This window comes from Macaca mulatta, chromosome 9 (genome assembly GCF_049350105.2).
Source record: "Macaca mulatta isolate MMU2019108-1 chromosome 9, T2T-MMU8v2.0, whole genome shotgun sequence".
NCBI classification, from domain to species: Eukaryota; Metazoa; Chordata; class Mammalia; order Primates; family Cercopithecidae; genus Macaca; species Macaca mulatta.
The window spans coordinates 114821814-114845066 of NC_133414.1; the positions used below are offsets into that span (position 1 = coordinate 114821814).

At 44.1% G+C, this 23253-nt stretch overlaps 2 protein-coding genes across 22 annotated transcripts in view; one reads left to right on the forward strand and one right to left on the reverse strand.

Moving 5' to 3' along the window:
- The window catches only part of ARL3 (ARF like GTPase 3), a 49493-nt gene extending 27848 nt beyond the window's left edge, over positions 1–21645 (reverse strand). For all 5 annotated transcript variants that reach the window (XR_013398355.1, XM_015148084.3, XM_077947451.1 and 2 more), the window contains exons 1-3: positions 21501–21645; positions 11471–11614; positions 4869–4985 (exon numbers count right to left, since the gene is read on the reverse strand). Coding sequence is in view for 4 of the 5 variants with exons in the window: in XM_015148084.3 (XP_015003570.1) it covers positions 4869–4985; positions 11471–11614; positions 21501–21503 (264 nt within the window). In the remaining variant the exon portion in view is untranslated. The remainder of the gene's footprint in view (positions 1–4868; positions 4986–11470; positions 11615–21500) is intronic.
- Positions 21646–21843: 198 nt separating this feature from the next.
- The window catches only part of SFXN2 (sideroflexin 2), a 30001-nt gene continuing 28591 nt past the window's right edge, over positions 21844–23253 (forward strand). For 15 of the 17 annotated variants that reach the window (XM_077945386.1, XM_077945391.1, XM_077945387.1 and 12 more), the window contains exon 1: positions 21844–21901. Coding sequence is in view for 1 of the 17 variants with exons in the window: in XM_077945385.1 (XP_077801511.1) it covers positions 22067–22216 (150 nt within the window). In the remaining 16 variants the exon portion in view is untranslated. Of the gene's footprint in view, positions 22217–23253 lie in introns of all 17 variants that reach the window. The other 2 variants (XM_077945385.1, NM_001261167.1) reach the window with 2 other exon arrangements.

The following is a 23253-nucleotide window of genomic DNA, read 5'->3' on the forward strand; positions in this document are numbered from 1 at the left end:
TTTTTTTTTTGCATGTCGAGGTCCCATTATTCCAGCACCACTTGCTGAAAAGATTATCCTTCCTCCCTTGAATTGTCATGTTCTTTTGTCAAAGAGAGTGGGCCATATTCATGTAAGCCTATTTTGGGGCTTTCTATTCTGTTCTGTTGATCAATTTGTCTACTCTTTCTCTGAGGCATGCTGTCTTTTTTTTTTTTTTTTTGAGACGGAGTTTCACACTTGTTGCCCAGGCTGGAGTGCAATGGTACAATCTTGGCTCACCGCAATCTCCGCCTCCTGGGTTCAAGCGATTCTCCTGTCTTAGTCTCCCGAGCAGCTGGGATTACAGGTGCCTGCCACCACACCTGGCTAGTTTTTGTATTTTTAATATAGATGGGGTTTCACCCCATTGGCCAGACTGCTCTTGAACTCCTGACCTCAGGTGATCCGCCTGCCTCAGCCTGCCAACGTGTTGGGATTGTGGGCATGAGCCACTGCGCCCGGCCTATGCTGTCTTGTTTACTTGCTTTACAGTGAATCTTGAAGTCAGGTAGTGCCAGTCCTCTAACTTGTTCCTTTTCAGTACTATACTAGCCATCTAAATCTTTTGTTTTTCCATATAAACATCAGAATCAGTTTGTCAATATCCCCAAAGTAACTTGCTGTGATTTTGATTGGGATTGTATTAAATCTATAAATCAAGTTGGGTATAACTGACATCTTAATAACACTGAGTTTTCCTATCCATGAGCATGGACCATCTCTTTATTTACCTAGATCTTCTTTATTAGTTTTGCAGGTTTCCTCAAACAGGTCCTAAATGTATTTTGTTAGATTTATGCCTAAGCATTTCATTTTGGGGGTGCTAAATAGTATTTTGCTATTAATTTCAGATTTCAATTGTTCACTGCTGATAAAAAGGAAAGCAACTGACTTGTACATATTAATCTTATATCCTGCAGCCTTGGTGTAATCACTTATTAGTTCTAAGTGTTTCCTTGTTGATTTAAAAGATTTTTTTTTAATTTTTGAGATGGAGTTTCACCCTTGTTGCCCTAGCTGGAATGCAATGGCACGATCTTGGCTCACCACAACCTCCACCTCCTGGGTTCAAGCGATTCTCCCACCTCAGCCTCCCAAGTAGCTAGGATTACAGGCATGTGCCACCACACCCAGCTAATTTTGTATTTTTAGTAGAGATGGGGTTTCTCCGTGTTGGTCAGGCTGGCTCGGACTCCTGACCTTAGGTGATCCGCCCGCCTTGGCCTCACAAAGTGCTGGGATTACAGGCATGAGCCACTGCACTCGGCCTGATTTAAAAGATTATTTATTTTTATTTTTTTTGTTTTTTTCTGATTTAAGAGAATATTATATTATCTCACCTTATCTTATCTCAACCTATTCTTATCTTATCTCATCTTATCTTATCTCATCTTATCTTATCTTAGAGAGAGTCTCACTCTTGTTGCCCAGGCTGGATGACCACCATGCCCAGCCTTATTTTAATTTTTTAAATTGAGACAGAGTCTCACTCTGTCACCCAGGCTAGAGTGCAGCGGCGCGATCTCGGCTCACTGCAAGGTCCGCCTCCTGGGTTCACGCCATTCTCCGGCCTCAGCCTCCTGAGTAGCTGGGACAACAGGCGCCCACCACCACGCCCGGCTAATTTTTTGTATTTTTAGTAGAGACAGAGTTTCACTGTGTTAGCCAGGATGATCTCCTGACTTCATGATCCGCCCACCTCGGCCTCCCAAAGTACTGGGATTACAGGCGTGAGCCACCCTGCCGGGCCAACAGTTTTTTAAAATGCAAAAATTCCTGTCCTTACGGAGCTTACCTTCCAGTGTGAGAGAAAGGTAATAAATAAAAATATGTCTGATGGCAACAGGTACAAATAATTTGCTGATAGATCAGATGCGGGGAGTGAGAGGAGAGGGAGCCAAGAATGACTGCATTGTTTCTGGAGGAATGGGACTACCATTTACTGAGAAGACTGTGGGAAGAGTAGGGTTGAGTAGGATGAAAACAGGAATTTGGTTTTAGACACGTTGAGGTTGAGGCCTTACCAGCCCCTGAACTAGAGAAGTCAAATAGGCAGCTGGCTTATATAGTCATATGTTGCTTAATGACAGGGACATGTTCTGAGAAATGCATTATTAGGCAATTCTGACATGGTGCCAACATCATACAGTGTACTTACACACACCTAGATGGTCTACTACACACCTAGGCTGTATGGCATAGCCTATTGCCCCAGGCTACAAACCTGTACACCAAGTTACTGTACTGAATGCTGCAGGCAACTGTAAAACAATGGTAAGTATTTATGTACCTAAACACATACAAGGTAATGTGTTATGACAGCTATGTCAGTAGGTAATAGAAAATTTTCAGCTCTCTTTTTTTTTTTTTTTTTTTTTGAGAAAGAGAGTCTTGCTGTGTCATCCAGGCTGGAGTGCAGTGGCAAAATATTGGCTCACTACAAGCTCTGCCTCCCAGGTTCAAGCAATTCTCTGCCTCAGTCTCCCGAGTAACTGGGATTATAGGCGTCCACCACCACGCCCAGCTAATTTTCGTATTTTTAGTCGAGACGTGGTTTCACCATCTTGGCCAGGCTGGTCTTGAACTCCTGACCTCCTGATCCACCCGCCTTGGCCTCCAAAAGTGCTGGGATTACAGGCGTGAGCCACTGAGCCCGGCAGCTCTATTATAATCTTAAGGGACCACTATCATTTATGAGGTCAGTCACTGACCCAAGTGTTATTATGTGGCACATGACTGTATATGAAACTCAAGTTCAGGGGAGAATTCCAGGCTAGAGATGATGGTTTGAGATTCATAAGTATCTAAGTGGTCGTTAAATCCTTCAAATTAGACGAGGTCACCTAAGCAGTAACTCAGAGAAGAAAAACACAAGGACTCTGGGGCTCTCAAACATTTGGAGGTTGGGAGATTTAAAAAAATAGCAATGGTGGCCGGGCGCGGTGGCTCAAGCCTGTAATCCCAGCACTTTGGGAGGCCGAGGCGGGCGGATCACAAGGTCAGGAGATCGAGACCACAGTGAAACCCCGTCTCTACTAAAAATACAAAAAATTAGCCGGGTGCGGTGGCGGGCGCCTGTAGTCCCAGCTACTCAGGAGGCTGAGGCAGGAGAATGGCGGGAACCCGGGAGGCGGAGCTTGCAGTGAGCTGAGATCGCGCCACTGCACTCCAGCCTGGGCAACAGCGTGAGACTCCGTCTCAAAAAAAAAAAAAAAAATTGCAATGGAGATTTAGCAGAAGTAGCCAGTGAGGAGAAAAACCAAGATAGAATGGTGTCTTGGAAGCCAAGTAAAGACAATGTTTCAAAGACAGCATTACCAATGTTAAATGGGCTGATAGGTCAAGTGAGATGAGTACTGAAAACTGAACCCTATTTTTAGCAATGTGGAATTATCAGTGAGCCTGAATAGAAGGCTCAAGAGTAACTGGGAGGAGATAAAGCAAAGACAGAGCATAGGAAACTCTTTCAAGAAGTTCTGCTATAAAGGGAGGCTGAGGAATGGGACAGTATTGGAGGGGGATGTATGGTCAGGAGGAGTTTTCTGGGGCTTATTTTTTCTTTATTAAGCAAGAAAAGCTACAGGATATGTTTATGTTGATGGGAATGATCCAGAAGAGAGAGACACTTAAGAAACAACAGCAGAGGGTGAAGCTGTTTTGAGATGCAAGATGATTTCTTTTTTTTTCTTTTCTTGAGACAGAGTATCACTCTATCTTCCAGGCTGGAGTAGGGTGGCCTGATCTCGATCTGGGTTCACTGCAACCTCTGCCTCCTGGGCTCAAGCGATCCTCCCACCTCAGCCTCCCCAAAGTGCTGGGATTACAGGCATGAGCCACCACACCTGGTCTAGATGATTTCTACTAGTAATAAATACATAGATATGGCTGCTATTATTGCAGTTTATTGCCTTGCATCATACCTGATGTAAACACAAACTTTTGGTTAGAGGTTAGTAAAAGTGACATGCAATTTTTCTCCCATCTAAGTTCATGAGTTCCCCTAGTTTTAGGGTATGATTATGAGAGTATGTGGCTGAGGTAGAGTAGATGACAAGATCATTGGAGGAGGGCAGGTGAAGGAACTGAGAGGCTGGAGTTTTGTGGAAATCATGTATGTGGACAGTGAAATCTCCAAGAATTCTGAAACAGTAGTGGTCCTAAAGGAAATGACAGTGAGCTGGGAGCTAAAATCTTGGCCTCCAGCTGAATGAATGTTCCCTGCGTCAAGGTATTCCCAATTATGAGGCAGCTTCTTCTACTTCTGGACAACTGTAATTATAGGAAACTTCTTCCTTATTCTGAATTACATTCTACCACCTAATGTTCCCCATCTTGCTCTTGGCTCAGCCCTCTAGAACTATTCAATCCCTCTGACTTAAGATAATTCTTGAAGCTGCCTGGACAGTTCCCAGTGTTCTCTTTTCTAGGAAGAACACTGCCAGGTCTTTCAACCACTCCTTATATATCATGGTTTCCAGTATTTTCACTATTTTGGTTGCTCTCTTTGTGATACACTTGATTCATTGTCTTCCTAGGGGTGACAGTCAGTGGCATGACCTTCTGACTTCCCTTCTGCTATTCAAATCACTATGGCAATTAATAAACACTTTATTTTGCCAAGATGGGTGTGGGTACAACATTGTTACTGAGGGACAGCAAAACATCTTATACAAGTTACACAAAGACATTTTCCCTTTATAATCTGCAGCCTTCTGCTATCCCTGCTAAATTCACAGTGATTAATGTTATGGTGGTGGAATTACTGACAAGAAAGAATGTTACAGTGTCCATATTTCTAATACATGGCAGAAAATACTATGAATTAGTGCATCAGAAGGAGTACTTACAAGAATATCAGTATTTTCAAAATAATTCCTCCAGTATGGTCTGATTTTCCTCTGTCCACCAATGTCCCATACATTCAGTTTAAAACCTTGTGATTGTACACTTTTGATGTTGAAACCCTGAAACAGAAGCAAAAACATCAAGTTTTATTAAACTTTGGGATCATAATTCTGACAAAGTTACATTTAATAACTATGTATTTTTTTATTAATTCTAAAGTACTCTGCCATATGTGATACTGGTAATGCTGAAAATGGTTTGTTGTGACAGAGAATAAAGAAACATATTTATACATGCTTATCTCATCCAGGTTGTGGAGTCAGTGTTAATAATGTCAGGCTAACACAATGTTTTTCTACAATGAACATATATACATATATAATTGCTGAGGATAACTCCAAAGGAGAATAGCTCTAATTAATCAACACACATCACATGCCCATGAAGCTTCAGGACAGTAAAATTTAACAGGACATTTCATGTAACTAACAACAACAACAAAAAAGCTGAATCTGAAGACTCAGCAGAAAAGAACACAAGCTAAATTTAAAGAGGCAAAAGCTACAAATCTAGAGGATTAGATTCTTCAAGAGCAGCTCAAAATAAATTTCCTATAGGGATTAATCAGGAAAAAGAGCAGAACTGAGGATGCTATGGGGGAGGCTGGGTTTATAACTCGAATATATCAGCCCAGTAGGGAGGTGGAGCCCTCAGTTACAGACACTGATGGAAACAAACAAGTGGTCACTTAAAATTGTGCTTTCAGGCCAGGCGCGGTGGCTCATGCCTGTAATCCCAGCACTCTGGGAGGCCAAGGCGGGTGGATCAGGATGTCAGGAGTTCAAGACCAGCCTCACCAATATGGTGAAACCCCGTCTCTACTAAAATACAAAAATTAGCCAGGCACGTGCCTGGAGTCCCAGCTACTCAGGAGGCTGAGGCAGGAGAATCAGTTGAACCCAGGAGGCAGAGGTTGCAGTGAGCTGAGATCATGCCACTGCACTCTGGCCTGGGTGACAGAACGAGACTCCATCTCAAAAAAAAAAAAGTGCTTTCATAGGCAACTCTGATGAACTTGAACTTGAAAAGGAAGTCTTCATTTTTTTTTTTGAGACAAAGTCTTGCTCTGTTGCCCAGGCTGGAGTGCAGTGGCGTGGCCTTGGCTCACTGCAACCTCCGCCTCCCAAGTTCAAGTGATTCTCCTGCCTCAGCCTCCTGAGTAGCTGGAATTACAGGCGCCTGCCACCATGTCCGGCTAATTTAATGTATTTTTAGTAGAGACAGGATTTCACCATATTGGTCAGGCTGGTCTCAAACTCCTGACCTCGTGATCCGCCCACCTTGGCCTTCCAAAGCACTGGGATTACAGGCATGTGCCACTGCGCCTGGCTGGAAGTCTTTTTTTTTTTTTTTTTCAGACTTTTGCTCTTGTTGCCCAGGCTGGAGTGCAATGGTGTGATCTCAGCTCACTGCAACCTCTGCCTCCCGGATTCAAGCGATTATCCTGCCTCAGCCTCCCGAGTAGCTGGGATTACAGGCATGCACCACCATGCCTGGCTAACTTTGTATTTTTAGTAGAGACAGGGTTTCTCCATGTTGGTCAGGCTGGTCTTGAACTCCCGACCTCAGGTGATCTGCCTGCCTCAGCCTCCCAAAGTGCTGGGATTACAGGTGTGAGCCACTGCACCTGGCTGGAAGCCTTCATTTTTAAGACAGTTACTTGAGGTGAAACTTTGAGGAAGGTGAGCAAATCAGGGACAGGCAGAATTGCCAGCTGGGGGTCAGTGTGGAAGGAAACAAATTAACAAGCCCTTTGGGGTTCCCAGAGAATGTATGTCATGAACAAGAATTTTTTTTTAAAGTCTTCTTGCAAAAATTACATAGGGAAACCAGGATTTGAAAAACCCAATCAGGGCCGGGCTCGGTGGCTCACACCTGTAATCTCAGCACTTTGGGAGGCCAAGGCGGGCGGATCACGAGGTCAGGAGATCGAGAACATCCTGGCTAACTTGGTGAAACCCCGTCTCTACTAAAAATACAAAACTTAGCCGGGCGTGGTGGTGGGCACGCCTGTGGTCCCAGCTACTCGGGAGGCCGAGGCAGCAGAATGGTGTGAACCTGGGAGGCAGAGCTTGCAGTGAGTCCACTGCAAGATTGTGTCACTGCACTCCAGCCTAGGCGACAGAGCGAGACTCTGTCTCAAAAAAAAAAAAAAAAAAGAAAAAAGAAAAACCCAATCAACAGCTTGCTACCACAGAAGAGACATTTCAGCCATAGATACGTTTGGGGATGCCTCCACAAACATTTGTTTCATGTGGTAGCCTGTCAACACTGCTGCCTGGCACAGAAGGAGAAGGCACAGTGCAATAGGACAGGAACACTGCCACCCAATTTCCACTGAGGATATACAGTCGCTGGAGGATAACTGGGGATCCTGCTGACTCTCGCTTCTCTAATACGCCAATGACTGAATACATTAGAAGTTCAAGAATTCTAAAGGGAAATAGTGTAAGCTTATTGAAAAAAGTTTCATTGTGACTCACTGGCAAAACTACTTTAGTATATTTTAAAATTTCATACTCAACAATGATATTAAATGTCAAACTCAGTAATACTGAATCCTTTCTGGAATAAAGCAGAAAATAAATAACAGTAAATCTTGGAATACAATAACAGTAAATCTTGGAATTTGACCATATGTATCAATGGGCTTAAATGTCTATAAGTAATGAGACCCAACAAATCTAGGAAGTTATTCTGAGGAAACAATAATAATGAATGGGCACAAACATTTAGAGATGTATATTACATAAGCATTTACATACATAATAACAGAAAGATGTTCATGATCTATTATTAAGTAAACAAGAAGGGACAGGTTCAGTGGCTCACACCCATAATCCCAATTTTGGGAGGTTGAGGTGGGAGGACTGCTTGAGCCCAGGAGTTCAAGGTCTGCCTGGGCAATGTAGTGAGACCCCATCTCTACCAAAAAAAAAAAATTAGCTGGGTGTGGTGGCACATGCCTGCAGTCCTAACTACTCAGGATCCTGAGGTGGGAGGATTGCTTGATACCAAGAATTGAGGCTGCAGTGAGCTATGGATGGCGCCACTGTACTCCAGCCTGGCCGACAGAGTGAAACCCCGTCTCTAAAAAAAATCTATATCTAGATATAGATGATACAAACTAGTATATCCTCTATGAGCCATTTTTATTTTTTATTTTAAATATACCCATCATATATATGCATAGAAAAAAACTTGATACATTCCTAAATGTGAACAGTGGTATGTCTGACTGGGCATTATATATAGGTGACTTCTAGTTTCTCAATTTTATTTATTTATACTTCCTAAATTTACTACAATAAGCACTTATTACTTTTTCAAATATAAAACAAAAAACATAATAAAAGTTTGTTTTTAAATAATATGAAATGTTGATGCAATATAATATCAGAGTCACCTATAACACATCCAACAAAGCCTGAAGTTTAGAATGAGAACTTTGGGTTCCTAACTTTGAGTTTATTTCTGTGTTTGCAGCGTGGAAGTCTTCATGTTAGTTCTTGAGAGATACAGTTTATTGCTAATACTAAAAAAAAAAACCAAAAACCAAAAAAACAAAAGAAAACCTACAAGCGAGGCACACAAAACCTAGTGCTTCTTTTTCCGGCAGAAATCTTGACACACTAATATGTGTTTTCAGCCCTTCTAGGCTAGACTACTGTAATTTGCTCCTCCTCAGGCTATACATTAAATTTGTTCAGAAGCTGTAAAATTGTTCATTTGGTAGCAGTTGAAATGACTTTTCCACAAAGAATTGTGAATCAGTAAGACTCATAGGCCATGAAGTATGCATGCACGCCAGCACAGCCATTCAAACCTGACACCAGGGTCTTATCACAGTACAGTGATGGAAAATAACTCTGGTTTTGCTAAAACCTCTAACCTTTAATGCTCAAACACTTTAAAGTGACTAAGACCAACAAGTTCTCCCTGTTGGCTTAGCCAAAGGTCAGGCATTCTCAGGATTTCCTACAGGGAATGAGTTCTAAGAAACCCACTACAGTTTTTCCAATCAGGACTTATCTTCTTCTTTTTTTTTTTTGAGACAGAGTCGCACTCTGTCGCCAGGCTGGAGTGCAATGGCACAATCTCGGCTCACTGCAATCTCTGCCTCCCGAGTTCAAGCCATTCTCCTGCCTTAGTCTCCTGACTACAGGCGCCCGCCACCACACCCAGCTAATTTTTGTATTTTTAGTAGAGACGGGGTTTCACTATGTTGGCCAGGATGGTCTCCATGTCCTGACCTCATGATCTGCCCGCCTTGGCCTCCCAAAGTCCAAAGTTCTGGGATTACAGGTGTGAGCCACGGCACCCAGGACTCGTCTTTTTTTTTTTTTTTTTTGAGACGAGGTCTCGCTCTGTCGCCCAGGCTGGAGTGCAGTGGTGCGATCTTGGCTCACTGCAACCTCGGCCTCCCAGGTTCAAGTGATTCTCCTGCCTCAGCCTCCCAAGTAGCTGGCACTACAGGCGCCCACCACCATGCCTGGCTAATTGCTTTGTATTTTTAGTAGAGACATGGTTTCACCGTGTTAGCCAGGATGGTCTTGATCTCCTGACCTCGTGATCTGCCCGCCTCAGCCTCCCAAAGTGCTGGGATTACAGGCGTGAGCCACCACGCCCAGCCCAGGACTCATCTTTAAACCTCCACGCTGTGAGCACCATCATTTCCTTATCCTTTATGCTTTGCTTGCTTGCCCTTTTCAGGAAAAAGGAAGGTTGATGAGACTGGATTTAAAAAGGCAGGTAATTGGCCGGGCAAGGTAGCTCATGCCTGTAATCCTAGCACTTCGGGAGGCCGAGGCGGGCGGATTGCCTGAGCTCAGGAGTTTGATACCAGCCTGGGCAACAATGGCGAAACCAGGTGTCTACTAAAATACAAAAAATTAGCCGGGCGTGGTGGTGTGCACCTGTATTCCCAGCTACTCAGGAGAATCGCCTGAACCCAGGAGGCAGAGGTTGCAGTGAGCTGAGCTCGCGCCACTGCACTCCAGCCTGGGAAACAGAGCGAGACTCTGTCTCCCCAAAAAAAAAGAGAAAAAAAAAAAAAGCAGGTAATTTTTTTTTTGTTTTAAAAATTGATACATATTTGTATTTATTAAGTCTGAAAAGTACACGGTAAAATTTTTTCTTTTTTTTTGAGACGGAGTCTCGCTATTCGCCCAGGCTGGAGTGTAGTGGCATGATCTCGGCTCACTGCAAGCTCCACTTCCCGGGTTCACACCATTCTCCTGCCTCAGCCTCCCGAGTAGCGGGGACTACAGGTGCCCACCACCAGGCCCGGCTAATTTTTTGTATTTTTAGTAGAGACGAGGTTTCACCGTGTTAGCCAGGATGGTCTCGATCTCCTGACCTTGTGACCCACCCGCCTCAGCCTCCCAAAGTGCTGGGATTACAGGCGTGAGCCACCACGCCTGGCCAGTACACAGTAAAATATTAACCATGGTCTTTCTCAGAGTTTTCTCCTTTATACTTTTTCTGTGTTTTCTACATGTACTACGTTCATAATCAGAGAAGATAAAGCTATTTTTAAAAAAGAATAGGCCGGGTACGGTGGCTCACACCTGTAATCCCAGCACTTTGGGAGGCTGAGGTGGGTGGATCATTGAGGTTAGGAGTTTGAGACCACCCTGGCCAACATGGTGAAACCCTGTCTCTACAAAAAAAACACAAAAATTAGCAGGGCATGGCGGCGTGCACCTGTAGTCCCAGCTATTAGGGAGGCCGAGGCCCAAGAATTGCTTGGACCTGGGAGGCAGAGGTTGCAGTGAGCCAAGATTGCGCTACCACACTCCGGCCTGTGTGACAGAGCGAGACTCTGTCTCAAAAAATAAATAAATAATTTAAAGAAATAAAATAAAAATAAAAAGAATATAGGTACTCACTTAGATCTGCTGGATTTGTCTATATATGCACAAATACACACACGTGTATATATGTACACATATATTTTAAATTGTAAGATAACATGTACAATATGCAGCTGCTGAGGACATGTGTGGGTGGGGAAGGAGGGGCACATATGGAAGAGGGGTGCATGTGCTGAAAGGTGATGTGTGGAGGCTGAAGCCCAGCAGGGTACAGATGCTGCAGTGCGGTAGCCTGATGAAGTGGGCACTGTGAAGTGTGTCCGTGTACATATTTTAACATTATAACATAAAATGTACCATTTTAACCATTTTAAAGTGTACAGTTCCATGGCATTAAATACATTCACACTGTGGGTCATTATCCACAGAACTCTTTTCATCTTGCAAAACTGACTCACTGTACCCGTTAAACAATAACTCCCCATTCCCCCTCCCCAGCTCTAGTAACCACCATTCTGCATCTGTCTCTATGAATCTGACTACTCTAAATACCACATGAGAATGGAATCTCTTACATATTTTTGAAATCTGGTTATCTTCAGATTGCATAGACTGTTCTCAGAGGCAAAATTTGGAAGTGGACAAAACAGTATTTCCCATTTTGTCTTTCACATTGCTATTATCGTCTTTCTGTGTCACACGGCATCTGGAGCCAAGGTAGTGCTCACCTGTGTAGGTGTGATGTGGCTGATATCTTCAGATGCTAGCTGCTTCAGAAGAGTGGTCTTGCCAGCATTATCCAAGCCCAGGAGAAGTATTCTTAGCTCCTGGTCTGGTGCACTTTTCAACTTGCGCAAAATTGAGAGCAAGCCCTTGAACAACCACAAAGGAGACAGATTACTCTGGAAGCACTGACTTTGATATTACTGTATATCAGAATAACTTCTCCTTGAAAAAAGTTCTTGGTTATAGAGAGCTTATGTTATTATTTTTCACTCTAATACCACTTATTCCATTTGCTTCCTCTTTCCAAGTTTCGGTAGAAGTGCTATAGTAAATTCAGCAACTTAATAAGTAGCATGGCTTATTTCTGCTCCTCCTATCAATCTAGCTTAGCAGTCACCCCAAATCTCCTTGGAGGGTGAACTCTACCCCATCTGTGTTCCCAAAGCCCTTTATATACACTTAGAACAGAACACACATCATATCAAACTAGGTAACTGATGTTTGTATTTTTCTCCTTTACTAAAGTTTCTTGTGGTAAGAGCTACACTTGTCCCACAATGGCTGGCATTTATTAAACAGACACTAGATAACACTTATGGAATTAAATAGAATGACACACCCAAGTTAACACAAGATTTTAAGGTGTTATACAAAAATATATAAAAAGGCTATATAAAATTACAGTTGGGCTCTCTGTTAACGATTTTATCTATTTCATCATTTCGTATTGCATGCCTGTATCAAAACATCTCGTGCACCCTACAAATAGGTAACACCATGGACCCACAAAAATTAAATGGAAAAAATTTTTAAAAAAGATTTTATCACCAGGCGCGGTGGCTAACATCTGCAATCCCAGCACTTTGGGAGGCTGAGGTGGGCGGATCACAAGGTCAGGAGATTGAGACCATCTTGGCTAACATGGTGAAACCCCGTCTCTACTAAAAATATAAAAAATTAGTCAGGCGTGGTGGCAAGTGCCTTGTAGTCCCAGCTACTTGAAAGGCTGAGGCAGGAGAATCGCTTGAACCTGGGAGGCAGAGGTTGCAGTGAGTTGAGATAGCGCCACTGCACTCCAGCCTGGGCGACAGAGCAAGACTCCGTGTCCGGAAAAAAAAAAAAAAAAAAAAAAGATTTTATCTATTTCAGCTAAAATGTTAGCTGAAATAGATAAATGCTCTACTTCATTAAAAATGTTCTACTATCATCTTTCACAAGACCCTACAGGATAGGTGCATGGTATAGATTACCTGTGTTTTTTAAGATTAAAAATTTGGTACAACAGAGAAGTTAGGAAATCATAAAAGGCATCCATGAAACCAAAAAAAAACAAAACAAAACCAAAATTAACTAAGGATTTTTTTTACTGTTAATCTAATATTTCTGTTTCTTGTTTTCATTTATTATTATTTTTAGACAGAGTCTCCCTCTGTCGCCCAGGCTGGAGCGCAGTGGCGCTATCTCGACTCCCTGCAAGCTCCGCCTCCCAGGTTCACGCCATTTTCCTGCCTCAGCTTCCCGTCTCATGTGTCTCTTTTAAAGAAATAACTAAAAATACTGTTTTTTTTTTCCAGGCAGAGACTTTCTACACACTAATTACATTTTAAATTAAAGAATTAAGAGAAAAACAAGTCCAGGCACAGTGGTTCACACCTGTAATACCAGTGCCTCTGTCTTTTTTTTTTTTGGAGACAGAGTCTCCCTGTCTCCAGGCCGGAGTGCAGTGGCGCGATCTCCGCTCACTGCAAGCTCCGCCTCCTGTGTTCACGCCATTCTCCTGCCTCAGCCTCCCAAGTAGCTGGGACCACAGGGGCCCACCATCACGCCCGGCTACTTTTTTGTATTTTTAGTACAGACGGGGTTTCACCGTGTTAGCCAGGATGGTCTTGATCTCCTGACCTCGTGATTCGCCCGCCCTGGCCTCCCAAAGTGTTGGGATTACAGGTGTGAGCCACCGCGCCCGGCCATGCCTGGCTAATTTTTTTTTTTTTTTTTTTTTTTTTTTGAGGAGTCTTGCTCTGTCGCCCAGGCTGGAGTGCAGTGGCCCGGTTTCGGCTCACTGCAACCTCCGCCTCCCGGGTTCACACCATTCTCCTGCCTCAGCCTCCCGAGTAGCTGGGACTAAAGGCGCCCGCCACCACGGCCGGCTAATTTTTTGTGTTTTTGGTAGAGATGGGGTTTCACCATGTTAACCAGGATAGTCTCGATCTCCTGACCTTGTGATCCGCCTGCCTCGGCCTCCCAAAGTGCTAGGATTATAGGCCTGAGACACTGCACCCGGCCTGGATAATTTTTATATTTTTAGTAGAGATGGGGTTTCGCCATGTTAGCCAGGCTGGTCTCGAACTCCTGGCCTCCAGTGATACGCCCACCTTGGCCTCCCAAAGTGCAATAGGCATGAGCCACCTCTCCTGGCCATTATTCATTATTTTTTTATGGATAGAAATATAAAGCATGTTGCTGGGCGTGGTGGCTCACGCATGTAATCCCAGCACTTTGGAAGGCCAAAGCAGGAGGGCTACTTGAGCCCAGGAGTTCAAGACCAGCCCTGGCAACATAGTGAGACCCTGTCCCTACAAAAAATAAAAAACAAATAAGCTAGGCATGGTAGCGCATGCCTGTGGTCCCAGCTACTCAGGAAACTGAGGTGAGAGAATTGCTTGAGCCTGGGAGGTCAAGGTTGCAGTGAGCTGTATTTTGCACTCCAGTCTGGGTAACAGAGTGAGACTCTGTCTCAAAAAAAAAAAAAAAAAAAGAAAAAGAAAAAGAAATAAACTATGTTGATTTTTAGTTAAGAACATAAGAACATCTTTACAGGAAAGTTATTTGTTCTGTGCTATAGCTGATAATTTTGTTCTAACAACACATGGCTAGAACAAGAGTCAAAGAATCCCAGAGTGTAAAGGGCATATAATTTAATCTCCCAGCCCAAGAAGAAATTCCTTCAAACTGAGTCTTAGAATTATGTAAAACGGTTATATTTGTTACTCACATTGTACCAGGCAATAATTCAAACCAGTTTGTTCACTAAGATCAAACAATACTTCTGAGAAATAATTCTCAACAATTGCATCTTTGGACAATCATATGCAAATACGCATAATTATTAAGAATTCCTTTCTGCCTCAGAGACTCTTTGTTTACCACTTTAGTACTGTATTTGTACTGACTTGCTAAGGACCACATTAACCTCTCTATGCCTCAATTTTTTCCAGCAGTAAAATGGAAGGTTCAGTCTAAGCTAGACAAATTCTGTGCCAAAAGATTTGGGGGAGAGAGATTGAATAGATTTGAAACAAACAAAAGTCTGGCTTTTTAAAAGGCCAGACTTTTTTTCCTTTTTCTTTTTTTTGGGGGGACAGGGTCTTCCTCTGTCACCTAGGCTGGAGTGTAGCGGCATGAACACGGCTCACTGCAGCTTTGACTTCCTGGGCTCAAGCGATCCTCCCACCTCAGTCTCTCCAGTAGCTGGGACTACTGGCTCACACCATCCGGCCCCGCTAAGTTTGTATTTTTTGTAGAGATGGGGTTTTGCCACGTTGCCCAGGCTGGTCTCAAACTCCTAAACTCAAGCGATCCACCCAAAGGCAAGACTTTTTTGCTGTTTTTATCTCATCTGGTCTTGAATATTTTGACAGCATTCCTTCTTAAAACTATATTTATAAGAAGTCTCCCTGGTTTTTATTAGCTATATTGCAGTCACTCATTTATAATATCACCTTTCGGAAAAGTAAAAATTAAAATTCTGAGATCCTTAGGGGACTGGTGACATAAAAAGGTTAAGAAGAGGAAAACTCATTTTACTATTCATCCTGAGTTCCTGATTGTAAGTGAAAAGAAGGGGTCTCATTACCTCTTAAAATAAATTCTAAAACATCTGGAATTTATCAAATTAGTACATTAAATGACATATAGGCAAAGTTCTTCTCATGCATTTTCTGCTTAGTGCAGAAATTATGAAGGAAGATCTGTTTCCTATTTTTAAAAAAAAATTTTTTTTTGGCTGTGTGTGGTGGCTCACACCTGTAATCCCAGCACTTTGGGAGGCCGAGGCGGGTGGATCACCTGAGGTCAGGAGTTCGAGACCAGCCTGGCCAACATGGTGAAATCCTATATCTACTAAAAATACAAAATTAGCCAGATGTGGTGACACATGCCTGTAATCCCAGCTACTTGGGAAGCTGAAGCAGGAGAACTGCTTAAACCTGGGAGGTAGAGGTTGCAGTGAGCCAAAATTGTGTCTCTGCACTCCAGCCTGGGCAACAAAAGCAAAACTCCATCTCAAAACAAAAACAAAAAACAAAACCATATATACATATATATGTATGTTGGTTTTGTTTGTTTGTTTTTTTGAGAAAAGGTCTCACTCCTGATGCCTAGGCTGGAGTACAGTGGCGAAATCATGATTCACTACAGCTTCAACCTCCCAGGCTCAGGTGATCCTCCCACCTCAGCCTTCGGAGTAGCTGGGACTATAGATGTGTGCAACCACACCCAGCTAATTTTTTGTATTTTTAGTAGAGATAGGGTTTCACTATGTTGCCCAAGCTAGTCTCAAACTCCTGGCTTTAGGCAATCTGCCCATGACGGCCTCCCAAAGTGCTGGAATTACAAGAGTGAGCCACTGCGCCCGGCCTATAAAATATTTTCAAAGTTTAAAATTAATGTTTTAGGTTTTTCCTCATGTGTCTCTTTTAAAGAAATCACTAAAAATGCTGGTTTTTTTTGTTTTGTTTTGTTTTGTTTTTTTTCCAGGCAGAGGCTTTCTACACACTAATTACATTTGAAATTAAAGAAGAGAAAAACAAGGCCAGGCACAGTGGTTCACATCCATAATACTAGTGCTTTGGGAGGCCGAGGCAGGAGGATAGCTCAAGGCCAGGAATTCAAGATCAGCCTAGGCAACAAACACTAGACACATATCCCTACAAAAAAAAAAAAAAAAATTATCCAGGTGTGGTGGTATGCACCTGTGGTTCCAGCTACTCAGGAGGCTGAGACAGAAGGATGGCTTGAGCCTAAGTTTGAGGCTCCAGTGAACTATGGTCGGGCCACTGCAGTATGGGCTGGGTGACAGTGCAAGACCCTGTCTCAAAAAAAAAAAAAAAAAAAAGAGAGAAACATAATGTTTATTCACCTTAAAAGGAGAGAAGCAAAGCACAGATAAGAAAGAAAAAGAAATCATTCTAACTATAAGGGTGAGCACAGTGGCTCACGCCTGTAATCCTAGCATTTTTGGAGGTCGAGGCAGGCGGATCATTTGAGGCCAGGAGTTTGAGACCAACCTGGCCAACATGGTGAAACCCCACCTCTACTAAAAATACAAAAAATTGGCTGGGCATGGTGGCGGGCACCTATATTCCCAGCTACTTGGGAGGCTGAGGCAGGAGAACAGCTTGAACCTGAGAGGTGGAGGTTGCAGTGAGCTGAGATCACGCCAGTGTACTCCAGCCTGGGCCACAGAGCTAGACTGTCTCAAAAAAAAATAAAATAAAATAAAAATAAAAAAATTCTAACTATAGATAAACGTTATTAACCTAATGGTGTAGAATACAGTGCTTCTACATTTCTAATGAGTAACTTTCCTTATTAGGAAATAATAACTTCAGATGCTTCACCTTTAAGTGAAATTACAGAGAAATGGAAAGTTCAGCTAATGTTTTCTTCCAGCAAAACAATAAATGGCATTTCAAGCATGGTATAGGGAAGACAAGTACAAATATAATACAGCATCATATTAATCCAACTACTGAGGACAGGGGATCACAGGATTATCAGGGTTTGCTAAATAGGGAAGAGGATATTTATAGAGATCAGGGTTCTGCCTGAAAGGTACAAAGTAAGCTGATTTAAGAGGCTGGATGAAAGAGACCAGAATAAGTCTATTCTGTGCCTCTATATTTATATGCCCATATTTTATTTTAACTGTCAAATGAAGGGAGACAGCGATTAGAAGTTAAATTTATTATGGGGCTGAGTTTTGCAGTATAAATACAATGAAATTAATTTTTAAAGTGCATTTTTTGGCCAAAATATCCATTCACGCAATTATCATAAACACCCATAATGTGCCCCAAGTACAACAGTGAGCAAAACAGGCATGATGTCTATGTAGGATTTATATTCCTGTGACATTAAATAAAGCGATTTAAGAAACATGAACTTCAGTTAAAAGTATATTGTGTGTTACCAGCATGTGTGTATACAAGTTATCTGCACCCTGGTGGGCAGAAGTGGTTTGACTCAACCACAAAACATTTAAACAAACTTTTCTACAGTCAAATCATGAATAGATTTGGACTACAGACGTTTTATCTGCCTTGAAATCAGCTTAAACTATTGGCAGAGGCATGGTGCACTGACCTAAAACAATACAAACTAGGTCATTCAAAGAAACCAGAGTGGTGGAGGGGGAAGGAATGTGTTGGTATATGGAAAATATATGTGGTTGTGAGGAGCAGCTAAAATGTAAATTCTGAAATTACGAAGCCAACCGTCAAGTACATACAGTCCCCATAACTAACTTAAATATAACTGACTTCTGTTTGTTTTTATGTCTTTCAACTAAACTCCTATCAGCTTAAAGCTCAAAATTGAGAACTTCATCCAAACTGTGTCTTCTTTCTCATCACCCTCTCCTAAATAAATACAAACAATGTTTCCTGAGGAAAAAAGTCTGGGCATCTCCTCAGGAAGAGTGGGTTCCCACTTCACCAGAGTGCTAATGAAACGATTATGGGCTTTTACACAGACTTGTATTCAGCTTCTGTGTGTGTGTGTGTGTGTGTGTGTATATACACACACATATATATACCTATATATATCTGTGTATCTATATGTGTATATGTGTGTGTGTGTATATATATATATATAAAACACTGAACACAGTTTCAACTAGAAAATAGGAACAGGCTGGGTGCGGTGGCTCACGCCTATAATCCCAGCACTTTGGGAGGCCAAGGCAGGCAGATAATGAGGTCAGGAGATCAAGACCATCCTGGCTAACACGGTGAAACCCTGTCTCTACTAAAAAAAAAAAGAAAAACAAAAAGAAAATTAGCCGGGCGTGGTGGGGGCGCTTGTAGTCCCAGCTGCTGTGGATGCTGAGGCAGGAGAATGGCGTGAACCTGGGAGGTGGAGCTTGCAGTAAGCCAAGATCGCACTACTGTACTCCAGCCTGAGGGACAGAGTAAGACTCCGTCTCAAAGGAAAAAAAAGAAAATAGGAACAATACTTATTGTTATATCTTGTATCTCTTATATCTCAAGAGATGATGCTATGAGGATGAAATAAGGTCATGTATGTAAAGCATGACACATAGCAGCCACTCAAAACACTACCCCCGTGTTTTTTGTTTTTTAAATAATTTTTCACTGGCCATTTTCTAACTAGAAAACATAAATAACTGTTGGGAACAATCTTCAAATGTTGAACATGCTTGAGAACGACCACAAGCTCCATATATGTAGAAAGTGCTCCATAAACACTGAACGAAGGAGTCATATGTTAAATAACAGTGGATAGTTATATGCTAAAATTACTGTCATTTTAGTAATTCATCAAGAACCTGGCATTGTAGCCGGGCGCGGTGGCTCAAGCCTGTAATCCCAGCACTTTGGGAGGCCGAGACGGGCGGATCACGAGGTCAGGAGATCGAGACCATCCTGGCTAATACGGTGAAACCCCGTCTCTACTAAAAATACAAAAAACTAGCCGGGCGAGGCGGCGGGCGCCTGTGGTCCCAGCTACTCGGGAGGCTGAGGCAGGACAATGGCGGGAACCCGGGAGGCGGAGCTTGCAGTGAGCTGAGGTCCGGCCAGTGCACTCCAGCCCGGGCGACAGAGCGAGACTCCGTCTCAAAAAAAAAAAAAAAAAAAAAAAAAAAAACCTGGCATTGTAAAGCAGGCATAAAATAGCTGACTAAATGCTCAGAGAAACCCATATTTGGGTTTTTGCCACAGTTACCCAAATTTGAAAAAAAATATGTATTTGTCACAGCTGACGTTTGAAATAAAAACCAAAAAAACCTTGGGGTTCACTTTTCAGTTGTACAGTTAACCCTGGGGGCTCATGGGATACCAGATGAGACACACTTAAGTCACACCACTGACTAAATTGTGTTTCACTTCAAGTTTTAAGAATAGCTCACACTTTTGGAGATAGAAAAAAAATGTATTTGGGAAACCAGATAAAGAATCCAGAATAATTTGTCCTGATTTCTTATTGTTCATCTTAGGAAAAAGGAAAAAAGAAAAACAAAATCTGTTTTCATCATTGATCACAACAGTTGTATACAACAGTGTTGTATATACACTGTCAATTTGTTGTATAAAGTGCCAATTTGCACCTGGAAACATGGGCAGTGGTTAATTTACTGTGGTCTCTAATTATAAATTAAACAATCATGGAATTACACAGTCCACTTAATTGATAAACAAACTGGGAAAAGTTAGCCAACTCTCATGCACTTCTCATCTATAATGACGAATCTTAACTCTGTTGGTTCGGCATGCCCTTTTCATTTCAATTCTAACTATTTTCTGGGTAAATATTTATGTTTGTACTCATTTGTTGAGAAAAACTTAGCCTTTAATCGGACAGCTCACGTATAAATGATTAAGAAAAAGAAATAGTTGTAAAAATCTGTTTAGCCTGAGGTTAAGAAAAAAAAACTGCAAGTGTAGCAAGTGTGAAATGTGATTGGCAACTTCAAATAACCCTACTTCTTTAACAATCTGACAATGTAAAATCAATTGAGATTTTTTTCCTATCTAAAGCTACTCACTGGATAAACTGACCAAACATACATCTATTTCTTTTTCTTCCTGGGCATCTAGCTTTTTTTCATTTTATTTTTTTACTTCTTAAATTGACAGAAATGGCTCAACATTTCTAAAAGTGAAGAAAGGAACTAGGAAGAGAGGTGGAGCAGTAACTATAAGTTTGATGACAGGCTCTTTGCAGCCAACTAACCTGCTTTAAGTGGTTCAAAATCAATTTTTCTTTGATAGCTCTAAAATTACTCAATTCCATTTTAACTCCCTCCAACTAACTGTACAGACATCAACAAGAAACAGAGTGTCAACGGTCATATCTGTCACAATCATAATTTAGAATTTGGGAAAGCTTTAATTAGGGCTGACAGAGAAAAGGCTTGCCCCAGATTGAAGCTCGATCTCCATTTTTAACATCTCGTTCTTTTCAGTTTGGAGACCCCAAGCTAGGATTAAGATCTTTTGGTCCTGGTGTGGTCACATGCAAGAGGAGATTGCAAAAGGTTTCGAAGGAAATTCCAGAGACCGGGCAGCTAATATGCTTCCATCAACATGGATTAAGCATTGAATGAAAAATCGGTCATCACCAACAACCAGGTCTTGCACAACTCTCAGCAAATAACTAAATAATTCGGGACTGAGGAAGCGCACCCGCCACGCAGACACCAAGACGGCGTAAAATCCACCAGGCATCCCTTCCAAGCGGCTCCCCTTTGTGTCCTGGGACTTACTCCCCTACCCCCCGGGGCCCAGACAGCGCGAGAAGGAGGGCTAGGCTACCATCTCCCCTGCTACCGCCAGGGCGACCTCAGAGCCAGCGGGGCCGGCCTTCTCTCCGCTTCTGGCCGGGCTCCAGACGAACCCCACTTTACTGCAGCGCCGGGAGACCGATTGCCCGGGAAGTCTAAGCCTGCGAGCGAAAGCTGCTCTCTGCAGCTCCTGGGATCCGCCCTCACCCCTGTCCCCAGAGTAACGATGGAGCCTGAGCTCCGCACCCTGCCAGCCGCGCACTCTGCCAGCCCCTTCCCCAAGCCTCGGACCCGCCGCAAGCCCCGCCTTCCTCTCCAGGCCCAGGCCTCCCTCCAGGGCCCACCGTCGGGGCTCCCCGCCGACCCCCGAAATCAGTGCAGAACCCAGATAGCAGGCTGAGCGACGTCCCATTCCCTCCTTAGCTTTAAGCGCAGTGCTCCGCCCTGGGCCTGGGGACGGGAGGGGGGTAACTGGCCGGCTCCAAGGGGGCCCAGGTCCCCATACTCACCATCCTCCCGCCGAGTCCCTCCTCCTCCTCCTCCTCCTGCCTCCCCCGTTACCAAGAGCAACTGCTGCGGCGCCGCCCCCGACGTCCCTCGCACGCACAGCGGAGGAGTGGAGCAGCAGTACGGGGCGGGGTGCAGCGCCGCTTTCCCCAGAGTGCGCAAGCGCGCCAAGGCGCCCGCCCACTGCGAGGGCGGGCTACGGGAGCTGCAGAGGCGGCCGCCGGCTAGCTGGGACCTGGGAGTGTAGAAAGGCTGCCCACGTGGCTGGCGGGAGCCTCCAGGCCTGGGATTGGTCGAAAAGGAGGGGCGTGGACGGGCATGGGGGCGGTTCCCCCGCCCAGGTCTCTCCCCAGGCCAGGTTTCTAAGGCTGACTGTAACTGGTGGCATTTGTCCCGGGACCAGGTAAGGGGCCTTGGGACAAGGGCGCTCACCCTGTCTACCTCCAATCCCCACATCTCGGGAGGGAGCTGAGATTTCTGTCCTGACTGTCCAGGCGGGGCTGCAGCGCGGGCTAGACTTCCACCTACAGAAGCCACGTGGCGCGAGGAGTGTGCCCTGGGGCTGCAGATGGGCCCCTCTGCTCTGATCCCCATTACCTGCGAGTGCCAGGCCGAGGGGCTGGGGCGTTACGAGCCGTCCGGGATAGGGGAGTACCGATGGGGGGAGACCGTCTGTCGGAGGGCAAGAAGCAGCCTGGGGCTGGCCCTGAGCCCTGAGGTGAGCTGAAGCACAGGTGAAAGGCGTTTTGGGGATTGGCCCAGTTTTTGTTTTGAGACAGGTTGTCGCTCCGTCGCCCGGGCCGGAGTGCGGTGTCGCGATCTCGGCTCACTGCAGCCTTCGCCTCGCGGGCTTAAAAGCGATTCTCCCGTCTCAGACTCTCGAGTAGCTGGGATTGCAGGTGGGCGCCACCACGCCTGGCTAATTTTTTGTATTTTGTTTTTGTAGAGACGGGGTTTCGCCATGTTGCCCAGGCTGCGCTCGAACTCCTGGGGTCAAGCGATCCGCCTGCCTAGGCCTCCCAAAATGCTGGGACTACAGGTGTCCCAAAGTGGTGAGCCACCGTGCCCAGCCTCTGGCCGGTTTTGCTAAGCTGCTTTGGACCGGACCGTGCACCATCTGTAGTCCTGGAGGAGGCAACAATGAGCCTGCATTTTCAGCCAAGGAAGAGCAAGAAGGGTACTGGGGTGGGTTGGGAAGTGCTACCTCCCACCCCTTTCCTGATGCAGAGGACTATAAGAAGAGTTTGCACAAACGTGTTAGGCCCTGTTCTAGACGCTGGAGACACAGCAGTGGACAAAATCAGCCCGTATGGAAATTACATCCTTCCTAAGAAATACGTTTCATACCAAATTTCATTTCATTTTCACAACCCCTATAAATTGGTAATTGCGGCCAGGCGCAGTGGCTCATGCCTTTAATCCCAGCACTTTGAGAGGCTGAAGGGGAGGATGGCTTGAGCCCAGGAGTTGGAGACCAGCCCGGGCAACACAGTAGGACCCTGCCTCTACAAAAAGTTTTTTTTTTTTTTTTACTTAGCCAGAGGTTCTGTGGCGCACTTGTAGTCCTAGCTACTCAGGAGGTTGAGGCTGGAGGATTACTTGAGCCCAGGAGCTATTATCACACCACTGTATTCCAGCCTGGGTGACAGAGCAAGACCCTGCCTCAAAAAAAAAAAAAAATGAAAACAAAAACCAACATCTGCTGTTTGCATACCTGCTTCAGATCCTTAGAGAGAAAAGCAGTTCAGAGCCTTG